General features: G+C 39.2%; 1 protein-coding gene across 2 annotated transcripts in view; it reads right to left on the reverse strand.

Annotated features, from left to right (window-relative positions):
* Positions 1–208: 208 nt before the first annotated feature.
* Positions 209–21,788, reverse strand: part of cltcl1 (clathrin, heavy chain-like 1) — a 59,241-nt gene continuing 37,661 nt past the window's right edge. The window contains exons 17-32 of one of the 2 annotated variants that reach the window (XM_057831154.1): positions 21,416–21,650; positions 20,926–21,048; positions 16,124–16,269; positions 15,864–16,047; positions 15,383–15,575; positions 14,059–14,216; positions 13,811–13,975; positions 13,464–13,739; positions 9,316–9,465; positions 9,118–9,249; positions 8,805–8,915; positions 7,999–8,169; positions 6,849–7,070; positions 4,229–4,255; positions 2,328–2,403; positions 209–2,177 (exon numbers count right to left, since the gene is read on the reverse strand). In XM_057831154.1, coding sequence (XP_057687137.1) covers positions 2,053–2,177; positions 2,328–2,403; positions 4,229–4,255; positions 6,849–7,070; positions 7,999–8,169; positions 8,805–8,915; positions 9,118–9,249; positions 9,316–9,465; positions 13,464–13,739; positions 13,811–13,975; positions 14,059–14,216; positions 15,383–15,575; positions 15,864–16,047; positions 16,124–16,269; positions 20,926–21,048; positions 21,416–21,650 — 2,494 coding nt within the window. In that variant the 3' untranslated portion in view covers positions 209–2,052. The remainder of the gene's footprint in view (positions 2,178–2,327; positions 2,404–4,228; positions 4,256–6,848; positions 7,071–7,998; positions 8,170–8,804; positions 8,916–9,117; positions 9,250–9,315; positions 9,466–13,463; positions 13,740–13,810; positions 13,976–14,058; positions 14,217–15,382; positions 15,576–15,863; positions 16,048–16,123; positions 16,270–20,925; positions 21,049–21,415; positions 21,651–21,788) is intronic. The other variant, XM_057831155.1, reaches the window with a different exon arrangement.

Here is a 21,788-nt window from a genome sequence, read left to right on the forward strand (position 1 = left end):
AAAAAATTTTAAAAAGCACCTATTTAATAAACTCTTGCTGTGCTTCTTATTGAATAATGGGTATTTTGGACAGTTATTTTGGCTGTTGAAGTTTTTTTTTTTTTTTTTTTTTTTTTCTTACACAAACGTGCAGGTGTGGACGCAATTATTTTCCCCCGACGTATTAGGGCATAATCCTCGTTTTTAAAAAAATAAAAATAAATAAAAATAAAAAAACCTGCTACGTGTGAACATGGCCTAAGTCTCCTTAGGCTGAGGGTTCACCTACTCATTTTTCGCCCTTCTGTCAATGCATGCTATCCTCATTAAAATATGAAAACCTATAAATGTTTGGGTGGTTGTAGTTAAAACACTGTATTTTCATCTGTGTGATTTTGACAAAGATCGGATCACATTTGATGGTGATTTTATGCAGAAATGTGAGAAATTCCAAAAGGTTCACTTTTTCATACAACTGTATATATTCCCTTAACTGCCTGTAGATGGCAGCAATCCGTCATTTTAGATATGATCTGCCCACTACGAGTCCACACAGGAGAGATTCCTGGGAGAAATGACAGCATTTTATAAAAACAAACCCCATGTTCTACTACTTCTTACTCAATAATGGAAAATTTCAGAATAAAATTCTGGTAGAAGTCTTTTTTTTTCTTCAAGGTTTGACTCGATTCTAGCATTCATATGTCAACACATTCAGAAAGATGCATTGTTCACTGAAGACTAAACTGCTAATAGATGTGTGAATGGTTATATATGTGCCATTAAATTGACCAACGAGCAATCCAACATGTACCCGCCTCTTGCCCACTGTCAGCTGGGCTAGGCTCCAATTTTGAGACCAGTGGGAGTTTTTATTCCTACAAATACAAGTACCTGGGTGCTTTACCAACAAGTTCTGATGAAAATCAACAAGTTTACAAATTGTGGGTAAACTTCATTTGTCAAAAGTAAACTAATGTAAACCACCAAACTTTCCACAAAAGCATTTAATAACTGCTGTTTTTGCATTTTTGTCATTTTTCTTACAAAAGTATGCTTTTCAGACTACAATAACACACTATAGACAATACATGTTTTTTGTTATAATATTCTTTGATTAGTATTTAATTATCTCTTAAATTATACATTGCTTTCAGTACAAGGATTATTGTTGACCTGACTGGCATCAGGACAACAGCAATTTCTCTTCTTCTGCTCCTCCTCCTTTGTTCAACTGTAATAACACTAGTAGTCTCTTGAAAAACCTCAATTGGATATGTTAATACTCAATATACTTAAGGGAAACATGAAACTTGTGCTCTGCTTGCAGCATTATACTTTGGCAGCACATGCACAGACTGCAGAACTGGGCATTTATCTTTCAACTATGTTTTTTTTTTCTTTCCTCCTGAAACGGAATCAATGGGGAAATGCGAAAGGATTTGAATACAAACAGCTATAACCCAGGATAGAGATTTTCAGCTGGAAGGGTGGAAATGTTGTCTTGTGGGATATGGTTGCTTGCCATGTCTTTCAAAGGCTTTGGGGCTAAACACACACACACACACACACTGGTCGCACTACAATAACGGCCCCGGCTTGTATTGAAAGCAATTTGTGTGAGATGACAAAATTAAAAAATAGCACGGAAACACTCCGTGAACATTGTGGGATTCAACATGAATAAATCGAGCCGATTCCTCCCCCCTTGCTGCATACATAAAGCTGTAGAGTCATGCTTTGCGGAAAGAAAGGCAGCAAAAATGTCATCATATGTAAAACCGAGACAGAACTGTCGAGAAATCTGAATGTAACAGCAACGCGGCGGTGGGGAGGTCATGCTCTGCAGTTCAATGAACTGTCCAAACAGCGCGCAGAAATGGACAGGAGGAGGGTCGTTATAGCGAAGATTGGATGTGGCGTCCAGAAGAGGAGGGGTTATTGCAGTTTCAGTGAAGCAGTGCGATGCCTGGTTACAGGTGAGGTTTCAGTTCAGAGACTCGTAGCAGCTTGGTTCAGTGAGGTTGAGCTACCGAGTGTGAGCGACGGGTTGGAAGAGGATGGTTTGGTCCTCTACATGGGGAAGCCGTAGGCAGGCTGAGTGGGGTAACCGGCAGCATTGGCAGGGTAGCTGTAGCCCGGATACGCCGGCTGGGGCGTCACTGGAGCAGGAGAGCCGGTCAGCATCAGCTGCTGACCTGAGCACACAAACGTAATTCAACTCAGTTTCATTTATAGAGCACTTTGATTAATTTGGATGACATGATAAAACCACTCCCAGTTTAAATGGATTGAACGTCTATCTCCAAAAGTCAAAAGCATCCGAGTTGAGAAACTGGCCCACTTACCGAACACCATCGGTTGAGTTTCTGTCACCACCTCTTCACTTTGCCTCTGGCTTTCAGCTGTCTCCAGTTTGTCCACCTGAGAGCACCAAAGAGCAGTATTCAGTTTGGAAGCCCTTTCAATACAATCATGTATGTATTTAAAGATTAAACTATATATGGAAATGTAAATAATACTGCACAAGATCCAAACTCACACCAATCTACACTCACAATAAAAAAGATCATTTCTACTATTACCACATTGACAACTGAAGCCAAGTATTATCATGTTTGAAATGGTAGAACTGGCATTTGGCTCAACTGACTAGAAGTTGATATTCACCCAAATTCAGAGGTGGGTAGAGTAGCCAAACATGTTACTCCAGTAAGAGTAGTGCTGGTTCAAAACAATATTACTCAAGTAAAATTACTAATCCAAAAATATTAAGTTCAAGTAAAAAAAAGTATAGGAATACTCAAGTAATGAGTAATATTGTGAGTAACCTTTTTTTTTTTTTTTTTAAGCAATGGCATTTTTTTTCTCAGCACAATGTCATCTATATATGAACTGTTATTAGTATACTGTACTATAATCTTTGACATGGCCATATTAGGCCAAAACAATACACAAAAATCATAGAATTCCAACTAGAAAACTCTATAGAAATTAAACATCACCCATCCAAATGGCATGAGAGCCCTCAGTGGAGAAAACCCATTTCCGTCCATGAAATCAAAATGATTATATCTATGGTTTTCTGTGGTCTATCTGTGCCAAATAAAAACTGGGAGAGCCCTTGAAATCCAATGTTTTGAAGAATGTTGAGTCCATATCAAATACTTTAATTTTTATGGTGCTTTAAAGATGCCACGTGCCTTGCATGGTCATGTGATTGTATGGTTACATCTGATTGGTATAACTGAGTCATGTTGCAATGTCTAATTAGTGAAACTAGTGGAGCCACTCTCGGCATCTCTGGCAAAAATAAAGTAAGAGCTTATATTGTGTGTAGAATAAAGAGGCAAAATGTAATGACTCCAGTGTAGCCCAAAGTAGCGGAGTATGAGTAGTGTTCCTTACTAATCTACTGAAGTAAAAGTATGGCGTGTTAAAACTACTCTAAAATGTACATTTTTCCCAAAAAGTTACTCTAGCAAATTCAACTGAGTAAATGTAACCTGTTACTACCCACCTCTGCTCAAATTAATATAAAAAAATAATAATAATAACATGATGGGACTATACAGCATTTTGTGTTAGTGTATAACCCTGCACACAAGTTTATTGTTGTTTTAAACTGGGGTTAGAAATATAGAACTCTGTTATGCATCAAACGTCTGACAGTAAGCAAATCCCTGAGTTTCATAATACCCTCACCATTATTCATCCCAACTGATAGGATATTATAGCACATATTTGTGCACACTTAGCAGCAGTACAGAGGTTAGAGAAGTAAGCATGAATTGTTAGGCCTAAAAGAGCTAATACTGCTCCCGAGAAGCTGTAGAATAATGTAAAGGCTTCAGTTCCATTCGTAAAAAAAAAAAAAAAAAAAATAGTACTGTATTCAGTGACTGCCACTAACGGCTATAGACGTCCAATTCATTTAGACAGGGTGGTTTGGCAGCCATCATTCGTAAATGGTTGCACTGACACCTCTGAACAATATCAATATTCAAAGCATTTTCGTCCTAAAAATATTGGTGCATTTGTGCAATTACAAGTTTACTAGCTGTTTGAATTTGTGATTGACCTGGATCAGAAGCCAACACATTTACCATCATTGCTAGTTTTGCCTTAGTCTGTCTATAGTCCATGCTATGTTACCATAGTATCAGTATAGAGACCTACAAGATTAAACAGCGGATACAACAAGAGCAGACAAGACACACAAAAAGATATATTAAAGTGGGCCAGAGACCGTCACCTTCGCCGCAAATTCATCAACCTGGAAAAAAGAAACCCAAAGAAATGACCACGTGGGTCTACAGATTTCATAGGATACTAAAGGTGCATCGATCAATTACTTTTGCCGAAATCACAATTTTGGGGGGATCAGTGATCCCTAAAAATATCTCCAATCTTATCTACTGATCGCGTTTGGAATCACCCGCACAAGCATTTAGTCACAGACATTCACAGTTAGTAATAGAGCAAATAATGCCGGGGTCCCAAAACTATTCCACATCGGGCCACAGTGGGTGCTGGATTTCTTTCCAACAAAACAGCACGACACATTTCAACCAATCTGGTGTCTTACAAGTGTAATCAGTTGACTTTCGTGAGGTGCTGCTTGTTTTAGCAGAAACCTCAATGGTTAAATGGTCTGTGCTCGATCGGTAGGAACAAAAATCAGGACCTACAGCGGCCTTTGATGACTGGTGTGGACACATCTGAAATAAAGGCACTTCTTGGGTATTTTCATACTTTCATGACCCCGACATAATGTTTACAACTGTAACGTCTGCCACTCTTGGCTACATTAATGTAGAATTTTGTATTAGGGTTCCATGTCAATACTGTGTGGTAATTTAAAGTTCACAAACTCCGCCTCCTAAACGGCCATCAACCAACCATACGTCAGAGAGACTGTTAATAAGACCGCAAGCTCCAACAAACTTGTGGCTACCCGCCATTCTTTAATTGATTGATTTGGTGGTTTTGAGATCACCAACTTCAATAAAACTTTTCAGAAAAAGATTAACAGGATTAAGATTCTGTGGACGTCCAAAATGGTGAAGCGATGCATGAGACAATTGGACTTGAGTCACAGGGACTCAGACTCGGGTTGACTCGGGTCGCAGATTTGATGACTCGCCACTTTACTTGGACTTGAAGAAAAAAACCAGACTCGGACTTGACTCGCTATAGCTGGGAGGGTCTGAGACTAAACTAGACTTGTGAACCTGAGTGCTTTGTGGGTGGGCTGGGGGGACATCTGTGAAGGTCTTGACTAATCTGTGACTCAACAACCTTTTGACCTGACACAACTCATCTTTACAACCTTTTGACTCGGCTCAACCCGACCCCCTGACCTCCAGACTCGACTCCACTTGACTCGACATAACCTCGTACCTCGAGTCGACTTGCCCAGAACAGGTAAGACTCTGTACTTACTTGAGACTGATCATAGTGATCTTAGCGGTCCGAATCACTCGGACACGAGGTACTCCGTGATAATATCAGTATGACTGTGCGTTGTTCCCTTCCCAAAGCCGAATAAAACAAGTGAATTCAGTGGATTAAGAAGCTTGGACGTACGCAGTCACTCCCAGTCTCCAAAATAAATAATCATACAGACATGTTCTTTTAAGGTACAATTAAGCTAACGGCAGAGGCTAGCGAGACTAGCGAGCTTTAGTAGTGGCAAGAACATTCATAAAATACCAAAGTTGAAGTTATTGTTATCCAATATAGGTTTTTAACTTTTCTACTATTTTTGAGAGGAAAACGGTCTTGGTTCACAGTTAATGGTAGAGGTGGGAATGTTTGGGCACCTAATGATTCGATTACGATTCAGAGGCTACGATTCGATTATAAATCGATTATTGATGCCCTCCCCAAGCTATTAGCTGCCTTTAATATTTCGTACATTAGTTACAAAAATTGTACAAAGAGCCTTTCAGGCTTAAATAAACGACTATTTCAGTATCAAGTTCATAACAGTAAATAAAATACTCAAGTCCCCATTCTGTATCAGCAGCTTTAAGCTACATTCAATTCATTTAATAAAGTGAATAAACCATTAAAGTTGTTAAAATTGCTCCTGTTATTCCATAATTTCCCTTCTACTTTCGACATGTGAAAGTTTTAAAGCTGTTTTAAAAATAGATCCAAGTCAATATTTTGCCGCTTTAGGAGTATTTTAGATAAAAAATTAATTAGGTTCGCTACAACAGCTTTCCAGGGAAGTCTACTGCTTTAAGATGGCGGCTGTTTACCAACGCCGGCAAGTCTGTCATTTCGCATCTAGTTCTATATAAATATGATATCTATTTTCTACCGTAGCATTATGTGGACATTGTTTGTAGCGGCTGTCGGCAGCAGTCAAGTATTATCGTTTTCTTATCTGGCGGCATGAGTTGAGCCAGAGCTGTGAGTTGAGCTTAGTCATTACCCGGGTAACGACAAGCATGATGTTTACTCTCGGTCCGTTACTCATTGTGTCCCGAAGACTGAGTTGACTGTGTTTTAGTTCAGCTTTACTTGACATTTTTCAATGATCGGAATTTGGATGTTTGTGAATTGTTCTCAAATCTTCCACGGTCGAAACGCGAATAATCTAAGAATCGAAAATTTCGCACACTTCTAGTTAATGGTCAGTGTTTTGCAATAAAACATGATCAAATGGGAGAGTGGAGCAGGACTGTCAAAAATCGAGATCAGTAGGTCAGGCTTTTCAAAAATTGGTGATCTGGTAGAAAATCGGGATCGGTGCACCCCCAGAGGACATTGAAGTCGACGACAGCGGAAGTTTGACTTACAAGTGAAAATGAACCAGATCACATTTTGAAAACTGAAGACTTGAACTGAGCACAGACCTTAGTGAGGTATTCCCTCATGACCTGGATGAAGTACGGCATGGCAAAGTCAATGATGTTGTGCCTCCATGCCAGTTCCAGCACCACGTCAGGGTGTAGCAGGTCGTACGACGCAAAGAGGCAGGCGGCAAAGCACTCCTTCTTCCCCTCTTCAAGAAACCACTGCAGCAAGGTTTCTGCGAGTTCTGCATCCTTCGACTCAGCAGCAAAAAGTATTGCGTCCTGGATAGACATGGGTAGTAACACGTTGCATTTACTCTCTTACATCTTCTTGAGTAACTTTTTGAGAAAAAAGTGCTTTTAAGGGTCTTTTACTACAGCATATACGCTTACTTACTTTTACTAGTTTGGGCTGGACTACAATTGTTAATTTTTTCCTCTATATTCTACATATTAGATTTTACTGTATTTTTGCGACAGATGTCCACAGTGACTCTGGTCTACCAATTTAACCAATTGGACTTTGCAACAATCACATGACTCTATTATACCAATCAAGATAACAATACAGTCACATGACCGCACATTAACTTGCAGTTGGAAGTCCTCTGATTACACCGGCCTGTTCAATCATGTTGCATCTTTAAAGCGCCATAAAATTAACTATTTGACATAGAGACGACAATACTCCAAAGCGTGGATTTCAAGCTCTCTTCCAGTTTTTATTTGGCATCGATAGATCACGGAAAGCCGTAGATATGATCGTTTTAATTTCATGGTAAGAAATACTGTATGTTTTCTCCACTAAAGGACACTCATGCTCTCTCGACGAGTGATGTTTCATTTCTGCAGCTCTTTCTAGTCGTAATTCGCTGATTTTTGTGTATTTCTTTGGACTAATATGGTCAAGTAATAGTTTATAGTGAAGCATAATAATAACACTTCCTATAGAAGGCAATGCGAAGAGAAAAAAAATACTATTGTTTTAAAAACATAAGAAAACGTAAGCAGTTACAGTTTTTACTGAATACTTTTTACTTGTACTTTTTTGGATGACTACTTTTACTTGTGTAATATTATTTTGAAGTAACACTATTCTTACTTAAGTAAAAAATGTGGCTACTCTATCCACCTCTGGTACTGGCAAAGTAGTTACTTATCGCTCCAGAATAGTTTAAGGTTCTGTCGAAACATATTGCCTTTCTCTCACCTTGTAGAGTTTGTCCTTCTTGCAGAGCTCAACGCTTTGTCTCCAGCGGTTGTTGCCTTTGTATAGATAAGCAGCGATGCGTCGAAACTCAATCAGCTGATGTTTTTCTAACCTCTGGGCGAGACCGATGGTGTCAAAATTGTCATAGGCATCAATCGATGCCCTCAGGCCCTGTAGAAACACAGAGAAAATACAATCCTGATCATCATAACTAGAGTTATCCTGATCGCATATTTTTGCACCAGAGTTCGAGTCACCTGATTTTGTTTTGTTTTGTTTTTTTTTTTTACCTTTCCTGTTCAGCTGCTTGACACAAAGTCACCGATTTTGATGATCTGCTGATGCTAAGTACCAACCCAATGGGTTTGGCATGATATTAATTATTACAAAACGTACATTTTTGTGTCGTTTGACAATATCCTTGTCCATCTGGTGTTGTTGCTTCGTGGCCATTAAAAAAAATCTTAAAAACATTGTTTTTCCTGCTGTTTTCAAATCACACGTTCAACTCGGGGACAGCCCTAATTGCTATACCTCTGGATTATTTTGTCGCTTGTGGCACTTCGCTCACTGCCATTGATAGCAATATACGTTTAATTTATTTGAACTACGAGGGCTAGCATTGAGTGAACAGGTGTCACTGCCATTAACAGTGATGGACGATGGATTTCCAATCATGTGATCGGAGCGAGGACATCCCTAATTATAACTGAGCAGACAACTGAATTGTGAAAATTCGGTCATTTCACCAAGACATAGAAAGAAATAAAGACAAGTATCAAAAAGAGAAAGACTCGTTATAAGACCTGGTAGTCCTCCTCCTCTGTCAGCAAGTTGTTAAGGGCTTCATTGACGGACTTGTTATTGTTATTCTGGACAGACCTTAGATATGGCTTGACTAGCTTCAATTGGTTCACCTGGTTGGGAGTAAGAAAGAAACATTGCAATAAAAAACAGCTTTTTAGAGACAATATAACTCATTGACAGCCAATAACGGTGGTGGAGATCCAATCCATTTGAACTGGGAGGATGGCAGCAAATTCTCATTTCTAATGGATTGGCAACCGTTGCTGTCAATGGCATCTACTGTGCTAATTATGTGCGACCCTTGTTGACTACCTTGGTGAAATAGGTGACAGCTCGATTATGATCCAATCGTGGAGACAAAATAGTCAGCAGGTCGTTGAGTAGAAGAGGCTTGTAATCCAAGTAGAAGGAAAGAGACTTATAGTACAACTCCACATTGGCTACCTAAAAAAGACGGATGCTTTGTTACTAGTCGAGACAAAGAAACAACCACTGTAACCAAAAGTTTACCTTCGCAATGATGTCTTTAAAGAGGCCTTCTTTCCAGGCGTCAGTGGGATGAGACATCATTGTAATGATGGCATTGTCGTACTCCTCGTACTTATCAAATAGGAAAACCAGCTCGCCCCATAAGTGGGACTGTTCTGCTGCACGCAGGACCTGGTGAGCAGTGAGAGACAATGTCAATGACAATGAAGTATCACATCTGCAACATGCCTTTATATTTTCTACGACACACGAACCCGAATGTCATCTAAAATGAGCTGTTTTTACATTGACCACAGCATCAACAACCTTCTTACTTTTCTAATGGCTTTAATATTTTCCTTTTTTACTAATTGTCAGCCATTAACAACACTAGACCTTCAATCCATTTTAGGGGCTGTCAGCAACTGATGGCTGCAGACCTTCCCAGTCAAAATAGATTGGACATCTATCGCAGTTAAAGGCACTGAAATGTGATCAATGACAGTGAATGGATTAATCATGATTTAACCTTGGACTTAATAAAGATGTGTAGGCTCTAATAAGCCTAAATTGTTCTCTTTTACTAAAATATGTGATCAGAAACTCATAAAATATTGCCATTGATTTAAAAATCTATAATATTTAGTACATGTTTTGGCCTGCGGAGGGTGCCATGTTTTATGGACGCTCAGGTGATGACATACGTTGTCACTGTCACTGCAATTCCTTCTACACATGCACTCATCGGTTAAAAGCTGTGAGTACCGCTGGAGAGTACCGCCGGACAAACCGGCCGACGTCGGAGGAATGCGTAGCTGCCACATGGTCAACACAAATATAATAAAAAAATAATGCTTTACTACACGGCTACGACGTAAACAAAGAGCGGCGTGCAGTTGTTGTGCAGCTAACATGACAGAATGTGTCTTAGGAGATCTTTTCTACCTGCCAATCAATGAAGAAACGTGAGTAAATAGTCCTTTAAAGAAAATTTTTAGTGTTTACTTTGTAATCGCTGTATTTGCGGCCATTTTTAACACAAAGTTGCAATTTCAGATGGGGTTGAAAATTTGACAGAACACCGGGCACATGAAGAGGGCAATAAACCGAGTATAGTGCTCTCCCGGTGGGGGGGATGTGCGACAAGCCGCCGGTGTCGTCGGCCGAGTGTACAAGGAACATGTAAGCCACAAAATGTAAGCCACCTACGTATTAAAATGATACCAGTATTTGACATAATACAAAACACGATGTTTACTCGCTTCCTTGTAAGTCCAATGGTCCCACAGTAGTAGGGCTTGTTTTGGCCAATATCCACCGGTGAATGGGAACCTTTTGAAACCCCAAAAAAGGCTCACACGCCGCTCCCTGGTGCAGCAAAATTTTTCTGCAGCCGTTTGGCTGGAGTGATGCGAAAAATAAACGAATTAATCCGCAAAATCATCTGAATTCATTTCATTTTCATGGCGCGAGATTCAAAAAAACTAAATAAATATAGCAATCGCTTCCACACACATCCAAGCAGTCCATTTCATTCAGGAGCATAAAATACCGAGGAAAAAATGAAAAAAACATGCTTTTTTTCCTGCCATAGGCACTTAAACCACCCTTAATTGATATTACCATGTTTAAGTATTTTCTTAAGGCATCTTTAGTATGTCCTGTCTGTATGCATCTGAACAAAACAAGCCGAAAAGCGGACGATACTACTTTGGGTGTCAAATTAGTCTCTTGTAGACGTTTCGCCAGTGTAGCACATTTTGGCAGAATACAGTTTTGTTTTCCCTACTCTCGTCACATCTCATGCCATCTTTCCTGATCATTTTGCTTTTGCTGCTCGTTTTGTGACGTACCAACAGTGCTGTCATGCTCATTAATGTTCCCCTCGAGTTCAAATTGAAAGGGTTGAACAGATGACATGTTTAGGTTGCTAGAGTCATATTCTGGAAGCCCGGTCGTGTAACCAGGTGACGTCACCACCCTGCGACGACAACAACAATGGCAACCTACTTGTTAAACTAATTTTACAAAATGTATAATAACGAAAACATCAGGAGGCGTTTCAATATCAAATTATTTTAACTCATAATAAAGTCCATCTTTAAAGAACTACAAGTCTTTCTATCAATGGATGCCTTTAATCATCTGGATAATTTTGCGATTAAACAATGACTTTGATCATTGGTATATTAATCTGTTTTTTTTTTTGGGAGATGACTAATTTGAGAGTACATCATACATGATCAGCAAATGTGTTAATACAGTGGTCTCAAATGTGCGGCCCACCAATGCGTCCAACCTAGGCATGTGCCGGTATGAGATATTGACGGTACGATAACCGTGAGCAAAAATACCGCGGTTTCACAGTATCACGGTATAGCAATTATAGCTCCAAAATGTGTTATTTTGAGATGAATGGGTTAAAAAAAAAAAAAAAAAAGTCCATTGAACAGGATTTTATTTTTTTCGGAACATATTTGCAAATTGGAACATGAATATAACGTTAAAATAAATAAATTAACAAAAAATAGAAAATATTTTAAATAAAATAAACAGATCTTATAGTTATAGACTATACCCACAGCCACAACTCAAGTTGCTCAAGATTAGAGCAAGAACAAAATAATTGCTATAAAAAAGTAAAAACACTTCTAAATAAAATTTTAAAAAATATATACTGCATGACTTTTTTTTGAGGCGGGGGGCTCAAGTGAAGTTTTACCATTTTCAGCCACTGTGTCAACTGTAGTCTACATGATGTCATGCCTTTGTGTTGAAAAGAACATACAGAATTCATAAGTTGTTAAGTTAGTTAAAAATGTATAAGTTAGTTAAAATGTAAATATTGTTGTGGAAAGGTTTCATCTAAAAAACATTGGGAGTGAGACCTCTCCTAGTCCAGCGAACGTGGATTTGTGCTTAGGGCAGGATCATCTTTCCCAATTAGCGATCTTTGACGCTATCCATTTTTTTCCTCCTTCATTCAAGCTTGTTTCTCACTCAGAGTCTGTGAGACTTAAAACCTCGACGAAGTTGCTCTTCCAGCTAAGCCTAGGCTAACATTCGTCTTTTTAAGTTTTTAGTTAGTTTGTATCTTGAATTTGAAAGGAAAATGTGTGTTTTGTTTTTGGCGAAACTTTTCATGGCGCTAACCCATTGAACATACTAGTACTCACACGTGGAAAAATACAATTGTACAACGTTTTAAATGAATTCATTTTGTATATTTCACTTACCACGATTTGAGAGCTCAATCAATTGAAGAAAAGTACGGCTTGTGTTTGGTGTATTTGTTTTTGGGTTCGCTGGCTGTTTCGAAAAATAGCTTCATTTTCACAGCAACAAATGGGAATGGGTGAGCGCTGCCGCGCCAAGTCACTTCTGGCTGCATTTTTGACACATGACAAATAGCGAAAACCGTACTACGGTATGACGGAAAATTTTAGTGGTTTTGAAACCGCGACATTTTCACACCACAGTAAACCGCGAAACCTGTAACCAGCACATGCCTCGTCCAATCCGGCCCGCTGTAGCTCATTCATACTGTATATACAAAATCACATGCTTTTATTTTGACATCGGCGCCGTAAAACAGTAGATATTTAATTTGTATGATCGAGTGGGTGCACTGCTGCACTTGGTTCACTTTCGTGTCTGCAGTTACATTCGTTTAATTGCCCCCTCCCAGTCAAAATGGATTGGATGCCTAGCGCCGTTAATGGCACTGAAAGATAAGCATTTATACAGCCAGTCTTTCCAGTTTAAGTGAACTGGACACCTGATGTTGTCAATGGCAAATGAGTTTATCTTGCGTCACTTTCTTGACTTAAGGGTCACATCACTGTAAATTTTGGATCTTTGCGCAATTCTAGGTTACGTACAGTTGATTTGGTGGCACTTCTTTGTTAACTGAAGACGTCCAATCCATGCACGCACTCAATCACATAAATCATAAATTCACAGTTTTTTGTCGTCGATGTCAAAATAATTTTTTGACGTTTTTGTATCTACAATATGAATGAGTTATTATTACGGATTAGTCAATGCCAGCCAGTGAGTTACCGTATTTGGCCAAAAATAAACTAGTCCAGCCTACATAAGATCTATTTGCCCTAAGTGCAGCTCAGGTACCAGAATGAGTTTGAAACCCCTGAGTTCATGGACTTAAAAAGGATTGGCCACATTCCCACCTTTGGAATGTTGACTCTGGACCAGAAGAGCTCCAGGTGCTCTTTCATCTTCTGAGGCTTGAACTTGGAGTAAAGAATGGCCAACTCAGTGAACATGCCCATATGCGCTCGCTCCAGGCCTAGAGCTGCCTCTAGCAAAGCGATCAGCTCCTCAAAGTAGCCTCGGTCCTGGTAGTAACTGATCAAGTCCTCCAATTCATCGGCATGGATGACAATGTGGAGGCCGCAGATTTGCCCCAAACGGAATTCCTCGCCGTCGACGCATGCGAAACAAACCTGGAGACAAATCATGAAAGGGAAAGGGGTGTTAAACCTGAAAGTGGTTTGCTTCTGGGCTTGTTAGTTACCTCCTTCCAAGTACGTGTGCTGTTGGCTTTCCTGGCGCTGTCCACAGCAGCCTGGTACTCTCCAAGGTGGACAAGTGTGGATGCCAGCCGAGCAAAGTTTGACACATTGTTGTACAAGAGCTTAGCAGCCTCATACATTTCCTCTTCATAACACCTGTCCCCCACCTGCAGAGCAAGAGAAAAAAAAATACAGTACTTTGATTAGTTATTATGGTGACTGTCTATCTTTGTCCAGCTAATAATCCTACCTGCTGGATGTGAGCATTGTTAGGGCCACTGACAAACTCCTCCAGCTCCGCAAGACGGTTTGTTTTAGCCAAAGCAAAGATTAACTCCGTTTCCACGTATGATTCCCGTGCTTTCTTGCGAGCCATCTGAAGGAATTTGACCAAGTCTTCCCAGGTGTCTGTAAAACAACGCCTGAATTAGAAACAGACTCTTACACTGGCCAACCTTTTTCTTGGTTAATTTTCAGTTTTTTTCGAAGTGATTCTATAAAGTTTTTGGTTGAAAAGGGGGAATACAGTGATCCCTCGTTTTTTCGCGATTAATGGGGGTGCCCCCCCCAAAAAAATAGATAATCCACAGAGGCTAGTTACATTTGAAAAGAAATTGTGGGCTTAATTTATTTATTCAGATTTAACAGCATTACAAAGAGATGCACCTAAGACATGTTTTTCCCTTTTCCCCTAAAGTATGATCAAAAAATGATTATTATATAATTATTTTATTATTACCATTATTTTGCTACATAATAGTCTATGGGCTATATTCTTTACCCTAAACTTAACTAGATACAGGAGTATTACTGCGGATATTGCGATAACTTGATAGTAACCTTTGCTATGTGTGGAAGTCATTTAATGATGTGAATCAACCGTTAAAGTTGTTAAAATTGCTCCCGTTCTTGCATGAGTTCCCTTCTGTCTACCTTTGACATGTGTGAGTTTTAAAACTGTTTCACCATTTAAATATAGATTTTAGTCAAGGGCGGCACGGTGGCTGAGTGGTTAGCACGTCTGCCTCACAGTTCTGAGATCAAGGGTTCAATCCCGGGCTTCGGCCTTCCTGTGTGGAGTTTGCATGTTCTCCCCGTGCCTGCGTGGGTTTCCTCCGGGAACTCCGGTTTCCTCCCACATCCCAAAAACATGCATGGTAGGCTGATTGAACACTCTAAATTGTCCATAGGTGTGTGGTTGTGTGTCTCCTTGTGCCCTGCGATTGGCTGGCAACCAATTCAGGGTGTCCCCTGCCTACTGCCCGAAGTTAGCTGGGATAGGCTCCAGCACCTCCGCGACCCTCGTGAGGAATAAGCGGCATGGAAAATGAATGAATGAATGGGCTATATTTTAAGTGCCAGCTATATATCCACTTTGTTAAAAATCAATAATTTTGCATTAAACAAAAAATTATATATATTTATCTTGACAGGAAAAAACTAGGGTCAGATTTTGATTCACCATCTTAAAACTATAAGTCAATCATCCATGCATCAAATTCTTTGTTGAACAGTGTTATAAATACAGTGCATGCTGTATAGTTGAAGAGCTGCACTGACAGTAAAAGTCTTACTGTTTTTGCTGGCTGCATTGACCACCTCCATATAGGCTGAGGGGTCCACTGCTTTGATATACGAGTCAATGGCCTCCTTGACCAGGTCTCTTTGCAGCTGAGCCCGGGCTAACTGGCTCCATACCGCAGGCTCATTGCACCGCTCAGCAAACTCATAGGCCCGATCCAAGTTTCCTATATTTTCTATTAATACCTAAGAGAAAAGAGAATAGTTAATTAAACAATAGGAAACATACATAAATATGAGGGCGAAATAGTTAACCAAGGCAATGAAATATCAGGTATAATGACATGTCTTGCGAGAAATGCTTAATTTTTAAAGTTGAAATTATTATGACAAATATGATATGATGTACACTTTGTAAGTATGAATGTGTGTGTGAATAAAATTGAATTGAATTGAACTGAATGCACAATGGTGGTGATGTGAAATTTTTCGACAATGTACAAAAGCACATCTGATTGTACATTTGTATTGTACCATGATGGCTGACGTGTTGACGTCAAACTTCTTGAAAATGGCAAAAGCCTCCTCGAAGAGTTCATTGCTGATAGCAATATTTGCAATGTCCGGGGCGTCGTAGTTGTCTAGTCTATTGACATACTCCATCACACGTGTGCGGTCCGCTTTAATGGCAGTCAAAATTAGCAGGTTCTGAAGGTTTCTAGGGAAAGCCACAGGGATTATTCAAATAATAATGGCAGGTCAAGAAATAAAATGTGTCACGAAGTCATCTGAACCTGTGTTCACTAAAAACATTGTTATCAAGGACAATCTTCTCCAGAAGTTCAATCAACTCGTTGGGTAGGTCAGCAGTCATGAATGCCTTGACAGTTACTGACACCTCCTCTGGGTCCTGGGTCTCTGATAGTGCAGTTTGTACCACCTGTAAAGATTACAAACAGGCGAAGTATTAAGATGATGTTGCCAATTGGGGTGCGTTCATTGTCTAACAACTAAAGGAAAATAATTATAGATGTAAACATAAACAAAATAAATAGTATTAAAAAAAACACGTTCCTATCCCTCTGTTCAGTGACGTGCAGTCACAGGAGGCAGGGGAGGCCAGGCATCTTCCTTGGTTATTTTAATCCCCAATTAATGAAATGATTGGTCAGAAACTTTTTAATTTAGTGATGTCAATGACAGGGAGGCTGAATTGGGGTTTGGTAATGCTTACAAAACATCATTACCATAGAGTTATTTTATCCGTCATCTGGGAAGTATTGACTCCATAACCATTAGTTTGGTACAAATAGATTCCAGGGTTTCCCCTACATAGAGAACAGTGTGGCGCACCACCACACTAAAATAAAAGCCGCCACACATTGCAAATGAGAATTCTTTTAAGATTTAAAGATGCATTCTAATTTCTAATTTGTAAAGACAAGTTTCCTGAGCAAAATATGGACGGTGCCAACTTGGAAAATGTCTGCTCCGAACTTCCGCTTTAGAATGAACAACATGAATTGCGGTTGAAGTAAGCAGTGTACAGACATGGTTGAAACTGCGAAATCAAAGCAGAGGAACCCACGGAACCTCCAAAAATTGATTCACCACGACGTAGATGAGATGTAGATGAGATTGTATGATTGTTCTTATCACTTCATTGATCATTCGTGGACAAAATTATAATAACCTGTAAGCCTGTGTTGACGTGAGGTATAGATTAATACGCCGGCCAATTGAGTGACCAAAATGAGGTGAAATTACAAATTATATTACATTTTACGAATGCAGAATGGCTGACATTTTGTTGTTACAAGGGAATACTACAAGGTATGTACATTTAAACAGAAATAGTACGTCATTCTTTTTTTATTGCAGATATTGATCACTATAAAACATTTGGACAACATCATTCCATTTACACTTTATTTAAAAAGATTGATGCATGTGCAAAACAGGTCAATAAATAACAATTTATAAAATTATTAGAAAAATAGCATACGAGAATGTGATATCAGAGGGCAGAGCTCCTGAGCCTCGCCAAACTTTCACCCGACATTGCGGCCTCCAGATGGGATTTCTCCTGCTGTCCTCAGTAATTCCAGCTCCACTAGCGTATCTTAAAGTTGCTGCAGTTAAAAAGGCTCGTAGTTGGATCTCGGGATCGAGCTGACGGTCCGCCGTGAGGCTAGCCATAGTCTCCCAGCCCCAGCCTCTCGGCCGACCCCGGGTAGGACGCACATAGTCTCGATATATGTCCATCAATGTACAGTAATTGTTGTTTCTAGGAACATCAACGTATCTTCCCTTGCCTAACAATGTTTTCCACCTATAAACAAGTGAACAAAAAACTTGTAACACTTTTATACATGCGTTCACATAATTGTGCCATCTATACTTACTGATTAGCAACATGCTAGCAGCAGATACAGTAGTTGCAGGAAATAATATTAATTAAACATATTAATATCATCATCATAATTACGATCGTTGTAATAACAATATCAAAGACAACAAATCGTTTCATGTGCACGATTTGAGCTTTAGTAATTTTTTAGCACCAGACACATGAAAATGCAGGGATAGGAGGAACATACCTTCCATAACACAGCGGCAACATGGCAACAAAAACACCCGGTCTTTGTGGTGGCACGAGCTTGGTTCCACATCTGTCTTCGTGAACATGTTGTCCTCCCCTGTCGTGATGATGGCAGATGGATGCGGTATTTCCAAATTGTCTTTTTTAATGGATTTTGATGAGTAATGTTACTCCAGCTCCACTATTGTTTTGGATGAAGAAATTCGAAAACGGAAGTTGCTTGCAGACATGCGGAAGTAAAGCGAAAGTACCTCGGAAACTTGTCTATAATTTAAAATGACGTCTAAAAGTATATATATCGCTCATTATTGGCGCACAATTTGCCATAGGTCGTCTGAAATAGCACGTCATAAAAATACAAATAGTTTCTTTACACGCCTTATTTTGAAAATCACATCGGTTCTCCTGTTGTTAACTTGCGCCTGAGTTCGTCGGCGCGGAGTTGGAAATGGAGATAAAAATCCGCAGGAAGGTATTTCTACTTAATGAATGTAATTACGGTTTAAGCCAAGGAAAACGAACTTAATATGGACATCGACGTAACTCTTTATAACGTGTCTTTGACCCGAATCGTCGCTTCCTAGCATAGCATTTGTTTGTTGCGGACGTCACTCGTTTTAATTTCAGATGAGCATTTCTAAGTACTGTATTTTGGAAAGAGAAAAGTTTCTGATGAGGAGGGTCAGGTAACAAAAATACTTTTTTGTTGTTGTAGTGATGTAGACTGTCACGTTCTGAAATTAGCGTGCTAATTTAATATTTGGGAACGTGAAGCTCATGCTCCCAGGTTCCGAATGTATTTAGCTCTCACGTTCCAAGGAGTAGAAATAACAAAATGGTTATGGCAAGCGTTGTATTTTAATGTTGAGATAACGTTTTCAAAAACTGAATGAGGCAAGATCACAGCTGGAGATGGCGCTCATGAGAACTAAGCCAACAGGGAATCTTCTGGCTGGGACGCAACATGGACAGATTGGCAAAGTTAAAGACCTGGCTGTACCACACAAATCAAGGTTAGTATTAGGAATTGTGCAACTATTATTTTTTATTAATCAAAGTTGTATTGTTTTAACTTAAACTACCGTGTTGACAAAGGTTCATTGTTTATAAATTGGCATATTCCTAATTACAAAACAGATGGCGTAAGTATTTTTTCATCTCATTGAAACAAATCATTTTTTAATGTCGCATTGCTGCACTAGGGAGTAACTTTAAAACAATCATAAAAGTAACTCCCACAAAAACACTTAAGTTTTAACTGAAATTTAATTGATTTAATGTAATCTCTGAAAACATGGGATTGAAACACTGTAGTCCTAATGGCTAATCATTGAATGTGTTTCAGAATATGGACCAGGTCAGATGACATCACTGACTGATGAATGGGGAGGGCTGTACCCTTGCTTGAGCCAACAGTCGGCCATTGCATCAATAGTGAACTGTGAGAGATTTCTCTGCAATGAACAGAGTAAGTTATTTGGTCAACTGTGCATAACCAGAACTGTACAATGTCAGCTATAGATGCTTGTATGTCTTCATTTTCTAGATTTTTAAAAAATTGTTATGTAGGTGAAGACAAACCTGAGGACTGCAGGGTGACTGGAAGCATGCCTCACATTGACTCTTAAATAGGACCACCGATTGCTGATTTCCCTTATGAAAGAGCCCTCAATTTTTTCTTTTTTTTTTTTAAATCCAGGAAAATCAAATGCAGGCAGGATGCAAACTTTGTAAATAGGTCTTTTTATGGTTATTCTTGGAAAAAATAAATGTTGTTTGAAAAAGAAATTCTTATTTGTCATGATATGAAACAACTTTGCTGCGGCACGCTGTGCTACACTGATGCAGCTCATCACCACCACAGCTTAAAAAAAAATCCAAGGGGAAAACCTGGATTTGGTGAGTTGTGTTTTACGCATTGCCGGCCCCTTAACAAAGGCAAGGTAGGTGGTTGCCTGGATCGCAATCTTGTGGAGGGTGTGCCAAATTGCTTTGGGGGGAAAAAATACAGCTATGCTTCCCTAATGTTTCCTAACATATGAAGTGCAGTGATCCCTCACTACTTTGCGCTTCAAACTTCGCGCCCTCAGTCTATCCCAAGTTTCTTTTTTTTTTTAAATTAAAAAAATAAAATAAATACAGTATTTTATTTTTTAAAAAGATAAAAGCATTCATACATGTACAAATCATTGTTTTCTTTTATACATGTCTAATTCATATCATAACTATTACATATGCAGTGCTTACAAACCATCTAATATACACATAGGTTTTTAAAATCATTATTATACTTTGGGGGGGGAGGGGGAAAAGACATCTTCTGAATAATCTGAATAAATACTATATAAACACTGTACATATATACACACTGTATATATACACTATATATATTTTTTTTTTAATGTAAATAAGCTCTTCACGGACCACTGCACATTACGATATGCTACATTTTAAAACATTAATTATTTTCAAAATGACTTCTGATCTGAATCCGTGACTGAGTCCAATGAACCAGAAATAGTGATGGATGAACACCCTTTTGTTGCTGGGCAATTCTGTTGTTGTGTGTGTTTTTTTTTTAATGCACATAATTATGTTGTGTGAGGAACATATGAGGTTATGTTGCCCACACAACAGAATTAACTATGAGCGAGCTACCCACCCTAGCTTTGCAATCGACATAATATTTTATGGTTTCAGACATACTCAGAGAACATGAGTAGGACTTGTGGTGTGTGGCTCCCTCTCAAGGCTGCTGCTGCATGCACCAGATGTACTCGGCGTGTTGATTTTAATTTGGTGAATATATTTTTAGATCAATCACGTTTATGTGTAACATCTCTGCAGGTGAATGTCTCATATTAAGACATGAACACATGGATGGATTTTTTTCTTAGATTTTTCAAAACTTGGGTGGGGCGCATTATAGTCTGGTGCACTCTAAAGTGGGAAAATTACAGTAACTACCACTTGAAGTGAGTTAGAGAAAAAAACCTGATCAATGAGGGGCCTCCTGTAAGGATTGTTCTCTTCCAGCACACTGGCCCAAAGTTCTGGATCTTTCCGTCGCACCAAATACCGGGCCTCGCTTTTAAATAAAGAATTCTCATTGCAGACCTAGAAAAACAAAAATCATACAAATCAAAAATATTTCCTGCACTTGTCAGTTTGTTAGGACACTACAATCAAACTATTTTTTCCCTTAAAATTATTAACCATTTTTTGTGATTGAATAAAAGTATAAACTAATAGGATGTTAATTTTTAAAAAAAACCAATAAAATCAAAATACATAAAAACAGAAATATTGGCTGATAGCCTCTCCCTGCCAAAATGGACTGAACGTCTAGCGTCATCAATAGCAGCCAATGAGTTAAATGAGCGCCTTAAAAAGACTTACGATAATTCCTTTATATCGAAGGAAGTTCCAAATGTTTTGATCCATCTCATTAGTTTGGGTTGTATTGGAATTTTACAGTACTTACCTTGATGAGGTCCATGTCACACTGCCCTCTCTCATAAGCCACACAGGCTAAGTGAGGGTCCCGCTTCTCGCAGTAGCGTCCCACCACAGCGCTGTCATAGAAAGTGTTCTCTTTAAGAAAGCGTTCAGGTGTGTTGTTGCTGTCGATGTAAATCTTGGCCAGAGCGTTGTGGGTGGCTGGTTCCTCACAGCCCTCGTGAATGCGCGACTCCAACCATGGTAACAGGAGTTTTAACCTAGATAGAAAAAAAAAATCTTAAGAAATTTTGCTGATTTACCACATGATGGCAGTGTTGTGAGTTCTGTCATTGCTTCCGTCAGTAGGTGAAACGTAAGGAAGGCCGAGCTTCTGTATGTATACGACGTCAATGTCC

This window comes from Corythoichthys intestinalis, chromosome 3 (assembly GCF_030265065.1).
Source record: "Corythoichthys intestinalis isolate RoL2023-P3 chromosome 3, ASM3026506v1, whole genome shotgun sequence".
Taxonomy (NCBI): domain Eukaryota; kingdom Metazoa; phylum Chordata; class Actinopteri; order Syngnathiformes; family Syngnathidae; genus Corythoichthys; species Corythoichthys intestinalis.